The following is a 21,028-nucleotide window of genomic DNA, read 5'->3' on the forward strand; positions in this document are numbered from 1 at the left end:
TTCATGTCCACGTGAATATCACTCCAGCCTGGACTTTATTGAAACAGCTGTTAATCCTATTTCTGTACATATTCCAGTTATGTCTGGCCAAGTTAAGTAACACTCATTGGGTTGGTTTAACTGTGCTCCTAGCATGCACAGCCTGTACTGGGAATAACGTAGCTTACGCTGTTAAAATATAACAAGCACCCCGTTTGTAATTACAGATGACTTTTTTTGTAATTTTCACATTAGAGCACTTCATAAATGTGAAAGGCCTGATATGGGAATCTATTCTAGATTTCTGAAGGCTTTCCCCTCGCAGCCACTGCTGGAAGTCAATGTACAAAATTAACAAAAAAGGCCACTAAAAGCATGTGCGATACTAGGAGGCCGAAGAGGTCTGGTATAAACTCAACGAAACTGCAAAGTAAATCAATAAAGTACTTCAGATTAAAATACATATACACACAATGTCATGTCTTATATACATCTGTTGCATACATGCACAAAGAATAGCACAACGTGCAATTACAGCTGAAGACAATTTAAGGCTAAAGCACGACGAAAAGAGAAAGACAACGCTTTATTAAGTATTAAACATGAACTAACCCCTGCATAATTACCACTGAGAAGCATGTCAAAGGTTATTTGCCTGCTGCCAAGCTGAATTTTGTGGCCATCTTTCATCCCTGCACTCACAGAGGTTATTTATTAAACATGGTATAAGTAGAAAAGGCATTCCTTAAAAAAAATAAAAAAAGAAAAGGGAGGACGGGAGTTTAAATTTTAGGCTCTAAAAATTTGGCACCACAATCTCTCCCATGGGCGTAGGAACTGTGGAGGACGTGGGGGATTTATCCCCCCCCCCCCAGATTTTAGGAGTGAGGGGACATGGGGGACAAGGGTGGGGGGACCGGGGGACAAGGGTGGGGGAGACAGGGGGACAAACAACCATGAAGTTTAAAAAGAGACAGTGATGCTGTCCCTGTTTAAGCATCCTTCGTTTTTTCAGTGGGTTAAAAGCAATAGAACTGAAAGCGAATGAAGTTTAAACGGGGCTGTTTTTCGGAATCCAAGCTCCCAAAAGGTTGCCCAGGCTGCTGCAGCTTCGATGATACAGAGGATTATCTGATCTGTCTGCTCCAGTCTAGTACTTCACAGGTCATTCAAAGGCCTTTCAAATGTAGAGGTTTTGTTTTTTTAATTGCTTCTTGTGCCCCCTGAGGTATCACCTCTCTTCAGCCCACTTTCAAGGTGTCATTTAAAGACTTGGGGGCATATTTATACTCCATTTGCGCCAAACTAATTTGGCGCAAAACTAACTCCATATTTATATTCTGATGTTAGCCCCGTCTAAGATCAAAATATTGGAGTTTGCACCATTTTTTAGATGCATGAACTTACCTTGCGACAATGAGATGCAAGGTAGGCGTTCCCATCTAATAAATGGTGCAAACCCCATCGCCCCATATTTATCCCCCCATGTTAAAATGATGCATGGGTGGGTGGAGGGGCTAAATAATGGTGCAAAGTATGCGTTGCACCGTTATTTAATGCCTGGGTCAGACGAGGCATTAAGGGACCTGTGGACCCATTTCCATGGCGAAACACCATGGAATGGGCCCACAGGTACCCAACTCAAGCCCCAGGAACACCCCACCCACACCAGAGGAACACCAGAGGGTGGGTGACCCCATCCCGGGTAAGTAGAGGTAAGTATTTTTATTTTTAAATTAAAGTGCCATCGGGGGCCCAACTTGGGGCCCCCTGCATGGCACAGGGTGCAATGGGCATGCCCAGGGGACACTAGTCCCCTGTGCTGGCCATTGGGGTGGTGGGCATGACTCCTTTTCTAAGACAGGAGTTGTGGTATGGATGGTTTTTCGGCAGAAAATTATGCTGGGCTGGTTAGAGGCATTTTTTTTACTCTAACCAGCCTAACATCATTTTTTGGTGCAAACCCCCCTTTCTCCAATACCACGACCCCCACCCGGCTAACGTCACTTTTTTTTACGCTATCCCACCCTTTGCGCCAGCATTCGGATCCCATAAATTAAGCACCCGGCTGGCGCTCTGGAATAACGCAAGCCGGCAATATACTTTTTGACGCAAAACTGCATTTGCGCAGTTTTGCGTAAAAAAGTATAAATATGGGCCTTGGTATGGGCAGATAAACAAGGAAAATGGCTTCATTAGCATATCTCTCCCCATTGACAAATATACTGCAGTACTAACTTGTCACACTCTAATCTTTTACAAAGGAGAGGTCATGTAAGTTTCCTTGTAATCTGAACTCACATATTTGAATGGGCTCCAATTGGCATAGTGAAGGAAAAAGAGATTTAGTGAAACTATTTGCCTAAGATCACACAATTTAAGCAGGGAAGCCATGCTTAATTCAAGTTAGTAAATGGGTATCTATGTGTTGATCCTTATGTTGAGGCTTTATTTGACCTCTCAATGCATTCTTCTGCAGTGTTTGAAGTATAGCGCAAACTCAACCCAAAGGTATTGGGGCGCTTTATATGAGCGCCAGTTACATTAGAGAAGATCGTATGCATAGTTTACTGTCATAGGGAGATTAAGTGATTGGGCCAGAATCACAGATGTTGAGCCGATGCAACACTTGAACCACGGGCCGAATATACTCAGCTTTTTTCTGTGCGCAAATGACCTGATTTGCAGACAGAAACAAGCACTTTAGGATGGATAAATGCTGTTTAGTGATTCAGTAATTTATTACTGAATTGCACAATAGGTTTGCAAGTCGGTATTAGGAAGGTGCATGTCAAGGAAGTCCCTTCCTAATAGAGAGATGAAGGGGGATCTAAGAATGTTTTGTGACCAGGATTGCAGTCGCAAAACATTCACGGTTACCACCAACTTCAAATTGGTGGCAACCCATTCACAAGCGGGAAGGACTCCCCAAGGGATCTCTTCCCCTTTGCCAATGGGGGTGCAAACATTTTTCAAGAGCAGGCAGTGGTCCCACTTTTCAGGTTTTTTGCAATGCAGTCCGTTTTCCTTCAAGTCTTGTGAACCAGGACACAGTCCACAGGACCCAAATGGTTACAACAAGAGCATTCCAACTTTCTAGAAGTGGTATTTTCAGAATTGTGGCTTAAAATCCAACTTTAACATTAAAGAGGGGGTTAAATTACAGTTTTTTTTAGACACCAATCCGATCCTCCTACCTGTTACCAATTGAAGTTATCACTTAATAAATGTAATAAGGTAACACAATGGTATCCTATGAGAGAGGCAGATCTTGCAGTAGTGAAATATGAAATTAAGAAGTTTTCACAGCCAGGATGTGTAAAACTTAAAACCACACCTGGCCAACATTTTAAATATGCTCTACCCAGCCCATAGGCTATTTAGGGCCTACCGTAAGGGTGACATATGCATTACAAGCATTTGCAATGCAATAAGTCTTGCACATTTCAAACAAGTTAATTGTCATTTTTTGACAACAGTGCCCATGAGCAAAAACAAGAAAAAAATAAGTGGAAACTGAGAAAAGAGGACTTAACAAAATAAAATAAAGTTAGCTTTAAAAAATAAAACTTTGTTTGTCCTGTGGGGCACGTTTTTTCCAGTCAAAAGACTTCTGTCTGCGGGGCACTTGAAGTTAGAAAAAAATAGTACCTAGATCATGTTGGGAGCAGCGGATGGGCACTAATTAAGTTGAAATCAATTAGTGCTTGATCCCTGCTCCACACAGAGGAATGGAAATGATGCCAGACATGCCTTGACGAATTACGAGGCTTGAAAGAAGAGTGCCACGCAAACCATCAAATGGTGAGCGAAAGGCAGGCTCCAAACCCTTTACTGAAAAACAACAGAGTCTAGTATGTGAGACGTGTGCGCAAGTGCATGCACTCTCAGGCTCAACCCTAAAAAATGAAGGTTTAGGCTTGGCAAAAGTGTTATTCTGCCAGGTTGAAACGTCAGTTTAAAACTACACTATAGGCTGCAGTGGCCGGCATGAGACATGTTTGAAAGGGCTACCTAAGTGGGTGGTACAATAACTGCTGCGGGTCCACTAGTGGCATTTAATTTACAGTCCCTGGGGACATGTAGTACCGCTTTACTAGGGACTTATAAGTAAATAAAATGTGCAGATCGGATGTAAATCAATTTTACCATATGAAGAAGACAGCATAAGCACTTTACCACTGGTTAGCGGTGGTAAAGTGCACAGAGTCCTAAAAGTCAGCAAAAATAGGTTTGGAAAACAGGAGGGACAAAGGCAAAAAGTTTGGAAGTGACACTACATAGAGGGCCATGTTCAACAGATACTTACTGGTGTTGCATAGCCTACGATATTCTTAAAGTCTAATTTACTAAGACTGTTTACATCTAACTCTCAAAGAGTAGCAACTGTGGGAAGTCAAGGTTTAATCAAAGGAAATAGAGAGATGGCGACTTCCTTATAGCATGGTAGATTTAATCGGACACATTAAAATTCAATGAGTGATTACAGCTTTGTTTTTCAAAAGACTGAGGGTTTACTGTGGAGAATGAGGGCATTTCACTTCAGAACTACACAACTGTATACATTTATTGAAGTCTGTGGCTCTTAGGGTTAATGAAAAGTCCTTCCTTAGGGTTAATGAAAAGTCCCCAAGAATTTCCTTTTCTCCCCCAGAAATGTAGTCTGATCTGTTTGCCAACATTCCCCTGCTTCTGATAATCAGGAGTATTGGGCAACTGGGCGTATGGTTATCAGACTATTGAAAGCAATCAAGTGATCTCGACAATCAAATGCTGACAGTGCTTTTGCACTGTACATAGTAATCTCTTTCTTTCAAAGCCTTAGAAGGCTAATAGATGCACTGATACAGCGCCAGAAGGCTATGTACCGATTTATAGACAACCACAGAATCTGAATAATTACTCTTTGTTAATCAAGCCAATTAAATAGCTTGGGAATAGCCTTTTTAAGTGCAGCACTATAAATGAATAAACATTACGCCAATACTCTCTACAGAAAAATACAAATTGTTATTTCTGAAAATAAGCTGGCCAGTATTTTTGAAAAAATATATTGTGTGTCTGGAAAAATAGGGGCAATTTACACCATAACGAGCCTGACAAATTCCTCCTATACATATACACCATTTACACAATTAGTCGCATTTCTGTATCAAAATTGCCTGTCACTTTTATTGCTACGTGTTTTTCTTCTCTTTCACATCCTGTCTCGCCAGGCTGCTGTAAAAATCCCACTGGCCAAACGTCAAAAACTTACAATTTAAAGGGCGATGTTACGTACAGATGTTCATCTATTGAATCACCTTCAAAGCTAAGAAGATATGAGGAAGGTTGTGGATAAGGCTGTAGGGAGGCAAGCCTGATATGGCCTTCGTGGTCCTATGGACACAACTTTGTTTGAAGCAACTCACACTATCTGACTTCACAGGCGATAGAGAATCCCCAATCAGTCACATAAACTAGGCTACAACTTCAATGCGAGGAACAACAATATAATCTCATCAAAAGAGCCTTGCTTGAACATCTGGTCTAGAGGAGGCAACAGCAGGTGCCAATAGAAAGGCACTGGGTGAAAATAACTGGGGTAATTATCAATAAAGGGAAGGGCTCAGTAGGGAATGAAATAGATCCTCTAACTACAGAGAATAGAAAGCTGTTTATGGACTATTGAAGATTTTCGTCAATCAGTTCTTAGCCATCTTGAGCTCTATAGATAAAGCAGTTGCAAAGGCAAGCCTCTGGCTGTGGTGTTGGGGGGAGAACGCAGATTGAACAGCCTGGCCACACTGGAAAAGCAAAATCCAGCACAGGCAAAGAGCAAACTTTTTTCCTGGATAGCAGTTTACATCAGAGAAGTGCACACCACAGCAGCCAGAAATGCAGCAGAATCTTACCAACATCTTAAATTACTGGCTGTCCAGGGAAGTGCTTGGGGAATTTGAAGGAGATTCTGAGTCCTAGGTTGGATCTATATGCCTTGAATATATAAATTGGAGTTCAACATTTTTTTCAATGTCCCTGAATCCCCAAGCATGTAAAGTGAATACCCACTCATGCCTCTGGAAGAATGGGAACCTAAATGCATTGATCTGGTACTCCCATTTCGGACGAGATTGTCTTGGTTCCAACTCCTACAGTTCTTTCACCTTCCTCACCTTCCACTCATGTCGCCTTCATTCCAACTTCAGATCATGCTGAGGCTTCACGTTAAGTCTGGTGGATGAGAGGCACTAAAGATGTAGGGATCTTGCTGTGAAATAGTCCAGAGGTTCCCCTGTGCTCTGCGTCCGTGTTGATCACCAAGTACCCTCTCAAGCTCAGCGTTTGAAATAGAGAGCTACATTTAGCCTCCTATGATCCTTTAATCAATTTTGGATGATTTGTGAAATTAATTGTAAAGTAAAACAAGCAGTGATTAACACATTCCACTATCCCTAGAGCTCCTTATTAAACCATTGCTGTGTCCTCTCATATTTCCTCATCTTCCTAATTTCAACGAGATGTTGCCCTCTGTAAACCACCTCTGATGTTACAGTTGCTTTAACAAGCATAATCCTTTTAACACTGTGCAGAGGTCCCCCGAGATGCTTTGAGCCACGGCTGTCTTCTTTAGTGGCAATAACAAAGGTCAGATAACTAGGGCATATGGGAAAAATGGTACATAGAGAACCCTACTGAGTTCTTCCCTGATAGTTCAGCTTTTGTGGATGGGTCTCTCTTGTCTTCAAAATGTTTCTTTCAGCTTGCACTTAGATTGACACTCGCATTTGGTGTCCTAACCTTGTTTTTAAGCGTAGGTTCCCCACTATTCAAAATCCGCAGGGCCGTTGGTTAATTAAAAAAAAAAAAAAAACACTGAGTTCGGGAAGAATGGCGCCCTGCTAAAAAAAATAGTATTACCAGAATCTATTCTTAGCAGACGGAGAAGGTTGGCGATTTCTTTAACTTCTGAATCACCTATCGTTCTATTGCTTCCCGGGGTGCAAGGTTGCCCTGTTAGAGTAGTTTATCCACTAAGTTTTATGAAATATTACGGATTGCAAGCAAGCAGTTCTCAGGCGGATAACTGGCCAATTGTTCTACACAGACTACTTTATTACACTTACTTTGATCTGCCGTTACTTCCCATCACTGTTACTTTGACCCGACCCTTACTGACTGACTAACTATTCCGACTGTAGGCCTAGCAGACTTAAGCCTTAAGCACAAGAGCAAACTTTGTTTGCACAGTTAACTAAAACCATAGCAAAAAGCTAAAAAATGGAGAGCGCAGTCAACATGATTGTGCAATGCATCCAACCATTTGTACCAACCATGAATAATCTTAGAAAAGTGCAAAGCTCTGTAAGAAAGTTATTGAATGGTGAGAGTTTGTGATACATTTAACCACAATAAAATTAAAAAGCCAGACAAGCCTAGAGCTGCACGCACATTTGATTCAAACCTACTATCAGATAAAATACAATAAGTATATATTTATTAAAGGAATATACCACAAAAAAGTTCTTATTGATTTGCGAAAAAAGTGATCCTCTCTTTGCCAGAACATAGCGAAATAACTGACCAAAAAGTGCACCTAAGTTAAGGAAAGTATAGGATAGCCAGTTCAATCTGAGGCAGCAGATAGTCTAATGCACTCCTCAGATTATTCTATATGCTCCAATCGTTCTTTGAGCCTCAATGAAGTAGGGTTGTGATATTCTAGAACGGACCAGTCTTAGTGGAGAGGGTTTCCAGTGGTTATGACTTCTTTGTAATATTTTCAACTTCGGCTCCGTGCACAGCGTTTCCTTCAAAAAACATTTTTTTTTTTTTTTTAATACTTGCTCCACTATACAGAGAAATTTGGCAAAACAAGCTATTGACAGTGGTAAGGCCTATTTCAAGCAGAACATTACTGCTTGAAGATAAGACCTGATGTTGTTTGAATTAAAGATGTTTTGAAGGTACTTTCTGTGCCAGGCAGTAGGGCAGGAAAATTGCATAATATATGCGTGAAATCTTACCGTGGGTAGTGGCATAACCTACAAGCCTTGCTCTCCCTTGGTAGCTGCAATTTTGGTAGATCATTGATTGATGGCAAAATTCCAAATTTCGGTTGTAAGACTTTAATTTTTAGATGGTTTCTTAAATTAATATTCAAGTATGGTTAAGCAACAGAAGGGTTGTAGGTGTTGACTGACATCCAGGTATATTTGCGCTGTCTGAATTTGTATTTGTCTTTTCACCAAGAGATCTGTGTTAGTTGATTTTTCAGCATACGTTTAAGCAGCTTGTGCGGAAGATTTGAGTTCCAGAGCTGTTCTGCTTCCAGGTGTTTTATTGAGGCTGAAATTTTCACTGACCAGCTGTGTGTGTGCTGTATTGTATTAAACACAATTTCCTGCTACATTAGCCCTTTTAGGGCACCGGCCTGCTTTAGTAGGGAGGCATATTTGAGAGGTGTCCCTATTGAGAGAGTTCCTGAAGGCTGAATTCCAATCTAATATGCGCTGGCGACTTGCTTTGCGGTAAACTAAAAATAAAGCGATTGACTTTGTTTTGGGCCTTGTTCAGGAAACTAGTGAACTTCCCTATAAGAATTTCTAAGCTGTATGCCAATGAGGGCAAGAATGTGGCCTTTACTGCTGTTACCAGAGGGTGCCATGAGGGGCTTTGTAGTTTGTTGGCCAAGGTTTGAAGAGCTGTTATTTCTGATGCCGATCTTGCTTTCAAAGTGCTCCAATGCAAGCGGTGGGACCAGCGCTCCTGTAGCCTGATGCCTAAGTTACTTGTAACTCCATCCTCTAGGGACCGGGCTTCCACCGCAATACCATGATCTTTTCCGGATGACCCTACTTCCAAAGACATTACCTTCGTTTTCTCGAGGTTTATCGCCAGTTCATTGGAGGCGCAGTGCTAGAATAAAGAGTTCATTACATTTTGTAGACTGATACCTCATGGATTCAGTAGAACAATGTCGTTGTAGTATAATAATGGTGTACTGTGTTGGTGTCCTAGCTTTGGCGGGTGCGATGAGGAGAAAGCTAGCTGTGAGTTCAGATTAGCCAGATATAGAATTAATGGGGTAGGAGCCATAATACACCCTTGTTTAATGTCCCGCTCGACTTGGATTCTGGGTGTTAAAAAAGAGCCCAGTTGATGATGTAAGGCTGTGGGTAAGTGATGGACTGGGGATGTAAAGGAGGTGGAATACTTCATGATGCCTCTACATGAGGTTCTTGTTTACCGTCCTGTTTAATGCTAAATGTTGATTCAAACATGGGTGGTCACAGTATACAGTGGTTCGAGTATTTTTGTTGGTGCCACGTGTCAGACTTTACAGTAGCTCTTATACTTCCCAATTTTCGTAAAGATACTCCGTTTCTGCTCGAGAGTTGCAGTAAAAATGTTATTGTTGAAATTACATTAGAGGACTTACTGTAGTCTTATTACCCTTCGTGGATCACGTTCTTGGCAGGTTGGATATTTCTTAATTCAATGCCTGAGTCACATTAATTACAGATGATGGACATTTATGATGTTCTATACTTACTAGTTAAGTGGTCAGTGAAGATAGTGAATACATTTCGCCTTTGTTTCGTTTATAAAAAGCACTTACTAAAATTGCACTTTTTGCAAAGTTAAACACTTCAGTAGCATCATCAACTACTAACAGCATTTACACATTATGTTTATTTTGGCTTTAGTACTTTTTGAAGTTGGTACGTTATTGTGACTATATTGAGACACATTCGCACAACTTACGGTAACCGGTTTTGTAAAACTGTTAAAACCCATAAAAACAGGAACTATCACGCTCAGTGAAAATCTCTTCCTTTTTCGGTTGGTCACAACCAGTATAACAATGATATGACTGCGCAATACAATCATGTACAGAATGAACGTGTGGGTTAATAACAAGAAAAAACGAACATTGCCTGATCAGCTGAACCCTCCAACTTGTCCTTGACCTCTCTAAAACTCCTTTACACAGAGGTGCGCTCACATACCTGAATCCCGGTGCACTGCACCTTCTGCACTAGTGATGGCTACGCCTCTTCTTATCCTACGAGCCATGTCCCACCATTTCAAACCCACCGCCTATCTCCTTCAATGCCAATTCTCTAAACTCCTTTATTAAAATCTCAAGTTTGCTGTTACTTTTCAGTCCTGCATACATTTCAACGCCAATCTTCCTGCCTACCCTCCCATACTCATTAAGCAAGCCCTTACAAACCTTCTCCTGACTTGGTTCAAATGAATCCTTTTGACTGTACTAATCTATACCTTCTTGACTTCTCCTCCCCCTAACCATCCACCGATCTCACCACCACCCTCCAGCTTGCCTTGGCCACACAGCCTCCTGCTTTCACCCGTCGCTGCCTTTGGCCTATTCTACCCACCCTTCACCTCACCCAAAGCCTTCATCTTGCCCAGCATTTCACAGCACTTACACAATCCCTTGGTGTCCTCCTCCTGTCTGGTCTCTTTTCTCCCCTCTACGTGCCCGGCAATCCCACAGCCCCACTCTCCATGCCTCACCACCGCACTCACCTCCTGCTCGAGTGCCAAGGACAGGTTGTGCATCAGCTCCTGCAGCAGGATGTACTCGGGCTGACAACTTCGGCAGGGGCGCAGGGGCCGGGCGCTGAGCATCAGGCAGCCGGTGAGGGCGGCACTGCTGTTGGCCAGGGAGCGCAGAAGGTCGCAGCAGGGCTCGGACTGCAGCAGGAGTGGGCTGTAAGAAGAGCTGCACTGTACAAGCGGACCGTCCCCGGGACCAAGACAGAAGGAAGCGGCGGCGTCAGAAGCGCTCAGCAGAGACAGCGACAACTCCTCTGTTTGGATCAGCGAGGATTCATACCGGCTCCAGCCAGATGCGGAGCCCAGAAGCGACTCGACCAGCAGGAGAAGCAGCGGCACCATCCTCGCAGTCCTGGAAATCACTCTTCAGACAAGACACACTGCGAACACCCGGGGACACTCACTTCCCAACCTGCTCGTGTTGCGGCTGTCAATACAAGCACGTGACCACCCAGCTGGCCTCGCTACTGACGCGGCCGACACAAACGACGGACGAGCAGAACTTAAACACAAAGCGGCCATGTCGGATCGGTGTTACTCTTCTCAAAAGTGAGAGGAAAAGACAGCCAAACGTGTTTACTACTTCCTATTCCAGGTGCTAAGCCATTTTATGAAACTTTGGGGTGGCTCCCATAAGACATCATAACTTTTTTCCGCACTAAAGGTATCTGTGCCCATTTTCTATCCTTTTTTGCCAACATCTCCGGCATTCTAACGGTGCCCAGGGGTTTGTAGATTCCTGTATGTCAACATACTCGATTGAGGTAGGAGACTCTCTTTTTTTAAAGTCCAATAAGTCTTTAATTTAGGTGTCTCCTGCCTAAAATCCCATCTGCTCAGTGCTTTAAATGTGCAGGTACTGTCCTGAACTGAGTACCTGCACTTAAACTTTAATTTGGAAGGGAGAGTGCCTAAACTTTTCTGCAATCCTTCTATACATTTAATCGGAGCGTACTGGCACTTTTCAGGAGCAAATGGATACTCTAAAAGGTAAATACCTGCACTTCTATATTTTATGGCAAGACCGTAGGCTCATACCATGCATTTCTTTTCTTGTTTAATAAATAGCAGCAGTCAAGAAAAAACAACACCCAGAAGGCCAAAGAAAAACGGGCCAATGGGAGGCAAACAGTAGTTCAAGGAGTCCACCAATCACAGGTTATCCAACCCCTAAATACATATCTTGACTGTATTGTATTGTATTGTAATAGTATTTATATAGCGCTTAATACCCCTGATGAGGCGTCAAAGCGCTTTTTGGCAGGTAGCATGCTACTCTGGAACCCAACAAGAATTAGTGATGGATTAGTATCGGGAAATTTGAGTACAGTTTTAGTATTATTATCAGTTCATTTGAGCCGCAGATATAAGAGTTTGTTAGTTAGATTGACTGGAGTAATGGAGGGGTGGAGGAGGAAAGAAATCCAGAAGTGTTAATTGGGAGTATTTTCCTCATTTGCTCAAACCAAAGGCTTGGGATGATTAAAGGGGGATGGAGGATGGAAGAGTCTGTGGAAGGGTTAGGGAGATCATAGTAGTAGAGGGAGATAAAAGAGGGAGAATTTAGTAGGGTTGTGTGGAAGGTCATGGTGGTAGAGTGAGGTTTGGTGAGTTAGATGTGGAAGCAGAGGGAAGAGCTTAGGCAGAGTTATTTAGGAGATGAAAGTAGTAGAAAGGATTTGGGATGAGTCAGAGTGGGAATGGAGGATAGTTTGATAGAGACCTGACATATGATGATGGGTAGATAAGTGTGATAAGATGAGAGCAGGGATTCATAGATATCTAGTATAACAACCCACCCAGGAGCCATGCAATGACCCACGAACATGCCAAGCACAGAAACAACACATACACATACATATATATATATATATATATATATATATATATATATACATACACACATACACACATACACACACACATACAAACACACATGAATACACGCACATATGCACACATATGTACATACAATACATAAATAGAACCATGGGTAAATATACTTACTCAAACAGTTTTAAAGAGTGTGTGTGTATTTTATTGTTATGACATAGTAGCGATACATATTTTCTAAAGAACTATACATAACTAGAAATAGACACATAATCAGAAAAAATATTTATCAACGTAGGCATATGCAGTCTTTAGTTGTTTGAATATGGTGGTTATGAAGGAAAGAGCCAACTCCTGAGTAGTTTTCTGAAGACAAGAAAGTTATCTGTGGCTCTTATAGTTGGGGTAATGAATTCCATAGTTTGGCTGCTTGAACGGAGAAGGATGTACCACCTATAGTCTTTTTCTTGTATGGTGGTGTTCCAAGGTGGGGTGCCAATCTTGAGCGGAAGTTATTGGTTATTTTGTTTCTGATAAAAAGTGGTCCTGTTCCATGTATAGCTTTGTGGGTGGTACAAATCAGCTTGAAAGTGCATCTTCTGGCAATGGGTAACCAGTGTAGTGCTCTCAAGGCAGGGGAGATGTGGGCTTGCGGCTTTACATGTAATAGTAGCCTGGCTGCAGAGTTCTGGATATGTTGTAGTTTTTTCCTAATAGATAGAGATGATCCATGGTAGAGGCCATTGGCATAATCCAGTTTGGATAGTACAAGCGAGATAGTAGCTTGCACCTTGTGTGTAAATCCGAGTTGGGAGAAGATGCGTCATAAAGTCCTCAAGGTGATGAAGCTTGTTCGTGCTAATTTGTCCACTTGGGCATTCATAGTTAACTTGGAATCCATGGTGATTCCAAGGTTTTTAACTTCCTTGGATAATTGAAGAGGTGGTCCGAGATCATCAGGCCAGACGCACAGAGGGTCATAACTTTTCCAGTCACCGCATATGTGTATTTCTGTTTTGGAGGTATTTAGTTTGAGATGGCTCCAGGTCATCCACCGATCAACGGCTCTGAGGCAACTGAAGATTTGTGAGTTTTCAATGTTTTTGGGGCATTCTAATTTAAGTAGTATTTGTGTGTCATCTACATAGTTGTAGCATGTGAGATGGAAATCATTGATCAGCTCTGGTAAAGATATCATGTAGATGTTGAAAAGCAAAGGTGAGATGATTGATCCTTGGGGGACCCCTGCTTTTGTGAGGTAGGGTTTGGACGAGAATGGGGGCGAGTGGATGATATTATATCTTTTTTGAAGATAGGAAGTAATCCAGTCGAGAGCAATCCCTTGTATGCCGGCTTCGGGGAGTCTTTGAATTAGGGTGTCATGGTCAACCATATCAAAGGCAGCCGAGAGGTCTAAGAGAAGTAGTGCAGCAACTCCATTGCGGTCTACTGTGTTTTTAAGATCATCCCAGATTGCTATGAGTGCTGATTCAGTGCTTCTTCCTGGGCGGAATCCAGTTTGGAAGTCTGAAAGTATAGAATTGTCTTCAATGAATTGTGACATCTGGATGAATGCTGCTCTTTCTATCAATTTGCCCAGGAAAGGCCCATTTGTGATTGGTCTGTAGTTTTCGGGGTCTTGCGGGTCTAGGTTTGTTTTCTTTAATAACGGTCGTATGTATGCCTTTTTCAGGTCTACAGGAAAAGTTTCTGTAGTTAAAGAGTTGTTGATGATTCTTCTTACAGGTGTGGCAGCAGAAGTAGATAGAAGAATGTTCTTGAAGATTTGTGGTGGGCAAGGGTCAGAAAAGCAACCGGAAGGTCTGCTTGCTTTGACCAAATCCATAAATTCACCTTGGGATATTTGTTGGAAAGACTGTAGAGGATGGGTTGGTTTATTCTTTGAGGGTATTTTAGGAAAGGGGTTGGTGCTGATGGTTTTCTTCTGTTTTAAATAGGAGTCCAATGTGTCTGCCTTGGTTGTCTAGCGAGTTGCCAATTTTTTTGTGAAATCTTGAGTAGTGGGATGACTTCCTTCCATGCATGTAGGTTTTCGAAATTCATTGAGAGTTTTATAAAATTCCTTGGTTGTAGATTGAGCATTTTGAAATCTGTCTGAGTAGTACCTTTTTTTTAGCTTTTTTGATAGATGATTTGTATATTCTGTTAAGTTTGTGTAGCTGCAGTTTGTCTTGATGGTTGTTTGTTTTGAGCCAGGTCCGCTGCAACTTTCTGATTTGTTGCTTTTTCTTTTTAAGTTCTGTGTTTCTCCAAGGTGTTAGTTTTCTTTTGTCATGTTTAGTTTTTCTGAGTGGTATTAGGATATCAAAAGCTTCCTGTAGCCACTCATAGAGTTTTGGCACATAATTAATTGTATATAGATCTGTGTTGGCTGTTAGTTGTGTTTCTATGTCATCCAAATTGAGTTTGCTCCATGGTCGATAGGTGCATGTATGTAAGTAGTTGTGGGGTGTATTGATTTGTGGAGTTGTATGTCGGAAAGTTATCAAATGGTGGTCTGACCAAGTGATTGGCGTGATGCTATGAATAGTAACTAGTTCAGGGTTAGCAAAAATGACATCTAGTGACTTTTGTGTCTAACGATGTGTGTGGGATTGTGTACAATCTGATATAGGTTCAATGCGACTCGGCCAGTGGTGATAGCTTTTGGATGGGGCATATTGGGTTTGTCAAACCAAATGTTTAGATCTCCAAGAATGCATAGGTTGGAGTATAGTGTAATAAGGTTTGAGACTGTGTCTAGAAAAGCATCTGGGAATGTGGGGTTGTTAGGTGGAGGTCTGTGAAGGAGGAGAAAGTTACAGGAGGAAGTTGGAGTAGGGTGGCATCTGGTAAGGAGGGCTTCACAACCTGGTATAGAGATGTTGTCTGTTTTACTGAGGTTCATTGCCTGTTTGAATATAATAGCTAGTCCACCTCCCCTCTTGCCTATACGGTTTTTGTGTGATGATTTGATAGCCTGGAGGAACGGCTTTGTGCAACACTAGGGCCATGTGATTTCCCAACCAGGATTCCGTTATGAATAGTAAGTCAGGTTGTGTGTCTGTGAGCAGGTCGTAGGTGTGGTGCTTGTTTTTTGAGAGTGATCGAGCATTTATGAGCTGGCAGTTTAGAAAAGGTGTGTTAGTGGTAGTGTTGTGTTGTTTACGAGAAGGGTAAGTAGTATAATTTGAGCTTGAAGCAGGAGTGTTGCTAGTTGTGATAACTGTTTGAGGCTCACAATAGTCTTGCTTTTCAATATAGTGTTCCTCTTCCAGCAGGTCAAGGAGGCATTTTGTTGGGTCTGTGTGTGTGGGTGGTGGACTTGGTGGCTGAGAGAGCCATGAAGAGTGTACTGTTTTTTGTAGGGTAGTCTTATTATGTAATAGACAAGGGGATGCGAGGTTGCTAAGAGTGGCATGTTTTTTATTTTGCGTTTGTTTAGTGTGGATGGAGTATGGGTTAGGGGTGGTGGAGGAGCATGTGGATCATGATGTAAGGCTCTAAATTGTGTAATGGAGGAGAGGCGAGTGAATGAAAGTTGCTGGGTTGGAGTGCTTGTGGTAGGTGTTTGTGAAGAGTGAAAAAGTAGGGGTGAAGATAGGATGGAATTTGTATTCTTTGTGTAATCCTGAGGGTGGGAGTGGGTATGACCATAAGTGTAATGTAAGTTTGTGTTCATTTGATGTGCTTAGTTAGTAGTTAGTAGTATCTAGACAGTATTTTGGGGGTGGGTATTGGGATTTAAAAAAAGGGGGGGAGATGCGTGGTAAGTTTGTATAGCGTTACCAGCGTTATGAAGGTTGAGAATGTTGGGGAGAATCTGTGGAATGCTTGCTGTGACCATTAGACGGGACTGTGCTGTTATGTATACAGGCACTTGTTAAGCTGCCTCCTGTCATATAATAAACACTTACCTGAATGGGCTGTCTCGGTTTCTATCTTCAAGGCTGTTACACTACGTCCAAAGTCGACAGCTAGAGCCCTAATGCCACATTCTGGGTATGGGGAGGCAGGCAGGCAGAAGCCACATGAAAGCTCTGTTTGTTATGGGCGTGAGGTTCCAACAAGCCGAGTGCAAGCTTTCAATGACTCACCACTTCTAATTATAATAAACAAAGCAGAAATGTAATTGGGTCTGTGGGCATATTATGAATTCATTTATGCAGATTATGCCCATTAATTTCACACATAACGTTTACCATTTCAGCGGGTGTTTTGAAGAATGCAGTTTTGAGACTTTGGGCCTGACTACAACCCTGGCGGAGGGGGTCAATCCGTCCCAAATGCGACGGACATCCCGCACGCCGCACCACGAGTCCATTATATCCTATGGAACTCGCAATACGGTGGGCGGAATATCCGCCACACCCGGAACGGATCAAACCCCTCCGCCAAAGTTGCAATCAGGCCCTTTGTCTGAAGAATATAAACTTTGTCAAAGAGACATAAGTAAGGGTTCTTGAGTCACAACAGTCTTGGCATTTTGTCCTACAGCATTTACCATGCTGGGATGTGATAGTGTACAATGGTATGTGTTCTCTGTGTATTTCTGACATAGGAAACAATTTTGAAACTCACAACTATGGGCCTTATTCCTATTGCCAATTTATTCCTCCTGGTATTCTCCCATGCCTGGAGTTATTGATACAAGGGAACTGGCAGGACCAGTGCAATTATGCGTTTCTTCTGCTGAGGCATTTTGTTTCTAGCAGATAAAAAGGTACTGAAAACATTACAACGTATTCCCACGCAGTAGAAAGCCCCCCGAAAAGGATGACTGGTCATCATTCAATTGTTTATTACTGTAGTGGGTTGATAAACTAGTACTAATGAGGTACAATATTTACCCCAACAGTATTTGCATGTGTAGAAATTACAGAGTAATGAAGCAACATCATTGCAAAATGTGCCACATTACACCATGTGTACTGCCCTTGGCCAGTTTTTGATCCTGCAACAAGTCCCTTTCTTTTGTTCTGGTTATCTGCCACAATAAGATGCCCAGCCAGTGGTCTCTCCTAGTCTCTTACACTCAGTTCACTACCGGTTGGGTGAAGGTTTCTTTTCAATCCATGTGCCAGCAAACACAGTGCAGGTCTAACAGCTCACATTCTTCTGCTTGCTCCAGAATCCCAAGCCCTACTGCAGTGCCTACTACCATCACTCACAACCCAGGGCCTCACACTACTTATGTACACCTCTTTTGTTCACCAACATTGCTGACTATATACTTAGAAGTGCACCAAAAAAGGGACTGACTTTAAACTTAAGACCTAAATCGCCACAGTGTTTGAAACAAAAATCCTTTTGTCAACATTAAGTGAATCAGTTTGTCCTTGATTGTCAGTACAGAAAATACTGTATTACCATTACATATGCGCAAAGAGCAGTTTATATTTTATCCTCCTTCTGCATTGATCATGCTTACTGCAAAACACATTGCCTGTGTAATAGGGTCTACTTAGACCACTACAGAGGTCTAAACCCCGACACCATTGTGCTATACTACAGTGGGAGCATGGCAGGGCACAGGTGACATCAGTGTGGCATTTCTTTGTGTCCACTGCTATGCTAATGCCCTTGTTCCCCCTGGCAGGCTTAGAGGGAATCCTAAGAGAACTGGTGAATCTTGGGATTTCTACACTGTACTGTCCACGTATGACAATGCTAGCGGCATCCATGGGATTTCCCAGTGCAGTAGCTAGATGTAAAACCTCAACTACCATCTCCAAAGTTAGTAAACACCCTTACCCGAAAGGGAACCACAAGTTTTCCCTCACACATACTACAATTACTGAAGAACTTTAGGGTGAGCGAGCAGCAGGACCCTGGGGCTCAACAAATAGGCAGGGTTTTCCCAGGACTGCTATGAATGTGTAGTGGACTTTTTGGGTAAGCCTGTTTTTGGCTACATATACTGTGCACATATGGTTAACCTAGAAAACCTTGGAACTCTGAGCCCCAGAAGAAGTGCACAGGGGCTACAAGCATCTCACTACTGCAACCCCAACAACCTGCCTGGCCACATGCCCATGCATATAGTGGGCTTCAGGTGCTGTCACACCTTTCCAAGGTTGAAGTTTGTCAGAAGCTTGTCAGGCTACTGGTGGAAGTAGAGATGTTTCCATATAATCTGCAAAATCTTTGCCTCCACCCCATCTTATAATTGACATCCTACTAGCAGAAGATCTCCTCAGAGGATCGCCTCCTTGAAGTGGTCGTGGAGCTTGCATATCTCAGTGACCAGAAGAGCTATGCTGAGAAGAGCTTAGCCTCCTGGCAACATTACCCAAGCCAGACAGGTCAAAGAGTAGCAACCAGACAAAGCAAGATCTACTAACCCTCCAGGGTGGGGATTGTGCACAAGGCTAACAACCTTATCCAATTTATATAATTTGTTAGGGAAACAGCAGCAAGAACCATTAAATCTTTTGTTGGGGGATGAGAGACTTCCAGACACTCCACATGAGACCTTAGTGATTGACAGCAGTCAAAGCCAGAAAGAAACTACTGACAGAATGAGGGGAGTTCTGAGTACCAAATGCAAGAACAGAATCGGATTCTGGAATGTATGATACAGGGAAGCTGGGTAGCTTCTGAGATGAGGTACTGCAACACAGACATCCTTGGAGTCAGCTAAATTGGGTGGACAAGACTAGGCCGAATGAAAACCACCACAGGGGAGGTGGTACTGTACTCAGAAAAGGATGATAACCGACAGCATGAAGGAGTAGCCATCTTCCTGAGCAAGTAGACAGTGAATTGCCTAATTGAGTGGATGTCGGTCAACAGTGGACTCATGACAGCTAGGTTAAACACCACCATTATCCAGTGCTATGCTCCAACAAATGAAGCAGAGGAAACAGTCAAGTATATATTCGACCATCAGATAGGAGCTGAGCTTGAAGGCATGCTGAACCATGATCTATAGATTGCGATGAGAGACATGAATGCTAAAGTGGGGAATGACAACACAAACCATGACAGAACACTGGGAAAGGAAGGGTGGGGAACAATGGACAACAATGGAGAAAGACTGTTGGAGTTCTGCACACAATTGATCTGGTAATAGGAGAGACTCCTTCCACCACTGTGGTATTCACAAAGTAACTTGGTGCTCACCCAATGGCAGAAACACAAAGCAGATTGATTACCTGATGATAAACAGCACCAGCAGATACTCACTGCCAAATGTGAGAGTGAAGAGGGGAGCAGATGTCGGCAGCAACCACCATCTAATGAACACTCTTATGAAGCTCAGAAAAACAGAATGCAAAATCTCAGGATAACAACACTTCAGTGTGGCAAAATTAAAGGCCCCCAAGACTGAGAAGGCATTCGTCTTACAAATCAAAACAGGTTCCAAATCCTGACAGAGACAGAAGCTCAGTCTGAGCCAGGTGCAGATGCAGTAAACAAGAAATGGGAACATATCTCTTCAATATATGTGGAGAGCAGTGAAACATGCCTAGAGACAATAAAGAGGTAAGAATGGACAAGACAAGACACATGGAAGCTACTGAAGACAGAAGGGCAGCAAAAAAGAAACATAGTACATAGAAGCAGACAGAGCTGGCAAAATAATGACAAAATCAGACAAACTGGTATACATAGATAACCCACACAGTCAAGCAGAGGAGGCAGCCAGTAGAGGAGAATGGGGGAAGTTCTTCAAGATCACGAAGACAGTCAGTTGTAAATCTTGTGCAACATACAAAACCCTATCATGGACAATTAATGTAGACTACACACAACAGAGAAAAAGTAAGAAGCATGCTGGGCTGAGCACTTCAAGGAAGTCTTGAACAGACTAGTAGTAACAAGTGTAGTGGTTATCCACTACACAGAGAAAGACTTGAATACTGCCCCACCACAGAAAGAAGACATTATCAGTGCCATCTCATCTCTAAAGAACAAAAAAAGCTTTTGACAAGGCAACCTGAATGCAGAAATGTTCAAGACAGAAACTGAGACATCAGCCAAGATCTTCAAGTGTTTATATCAATTTGGAAGGGAAAGAAAGTACCAGATGACTGGGAAAAAGGCATCAACATTAAGATTCCGAAGAATGGAACAATAACCAACTGTAACAACAGGTGTGGAATCACTCTTCTGTCAATCCTGAGTAAAATCCTGGCGAAAATCAATATATAGTGCACTTTTGGTGCCATGGACAAGCAGCTAAGAAAAGTAAAGGCTGGGTTCCTCAAGGGCAGAGGGTGTGTTGATCAGATCCTTACTCTAAGCAGCATCATATAACAGTGCATAGAGTGGCAGGGACAACTATACATTAATTTCATTGATTTTGGCTGCATCCATTATGACAACCTCTTGCATATACTGAGAGCCTATGGCATACCACAGCTGATAGTTCTCCTCATCAAGCAATTCTATGACAGGTTTACCTGTAAGATGGGAGATGGTGAGTATAGTTTTGAAGTCAAGACCGGTTAAGACAGGGATGCATGACATCAGCATTGCTCTTCAACATAGTCATAAGTTTGGGGATGCGACTTACAACTGAAGACCAAGCCAGAGGCATCAGATGGACCCTATTGTCTACATTGGAGGACCTTGACTAAACGAATGGCATAGCCTTGCTTTTTCACGCACACCAGCCTTTGGAGGAAAGACACCTTGGCTCAGC

General features: G+C 42.5%; 1 protein-coding gene across 1 annotated transcript in view; it reads right to left on the reverse strand.

Moving 5' to 3' along the window:
* OSTM1 (osteoclastogenesis associated transmembrane protein 1) overlaps positions 1-11,001 on the reverse strand; it is an 83,784-nt gene extending 72,783 nt beyond the window's left edge. The window contains exon 1 of the mRNA XM_069235449.1: positions 10,516-11,001. Coding sequence (XP_069091550.1) covers positions 10,516-10,887 — 372 coding nt within the window. The 5' untranslated portion in view covers positions 10,888-11,001. The remainder of the gene's footprint in view (positions 1-10,515) is intronic.
* Between the last annotated feature and the right edge of the window lie 10,027 nt (positions 11,002-21,028).

Source organism: Pleurodeles waltl, chromosome 5, assembly GCF_031143425.1.
Source record: "Pleurodeles waltl isolate 20211129_DDA chromosome 5, aPleWal1.hap1.20221129, whole genome shotgun sequence".
Lineage (NCBI taxonomy): Eukaryota > Metazoa > Chordata > Amphibia > Caudata > Salamandridae > Pleurodeles > Pleurodeles waltl.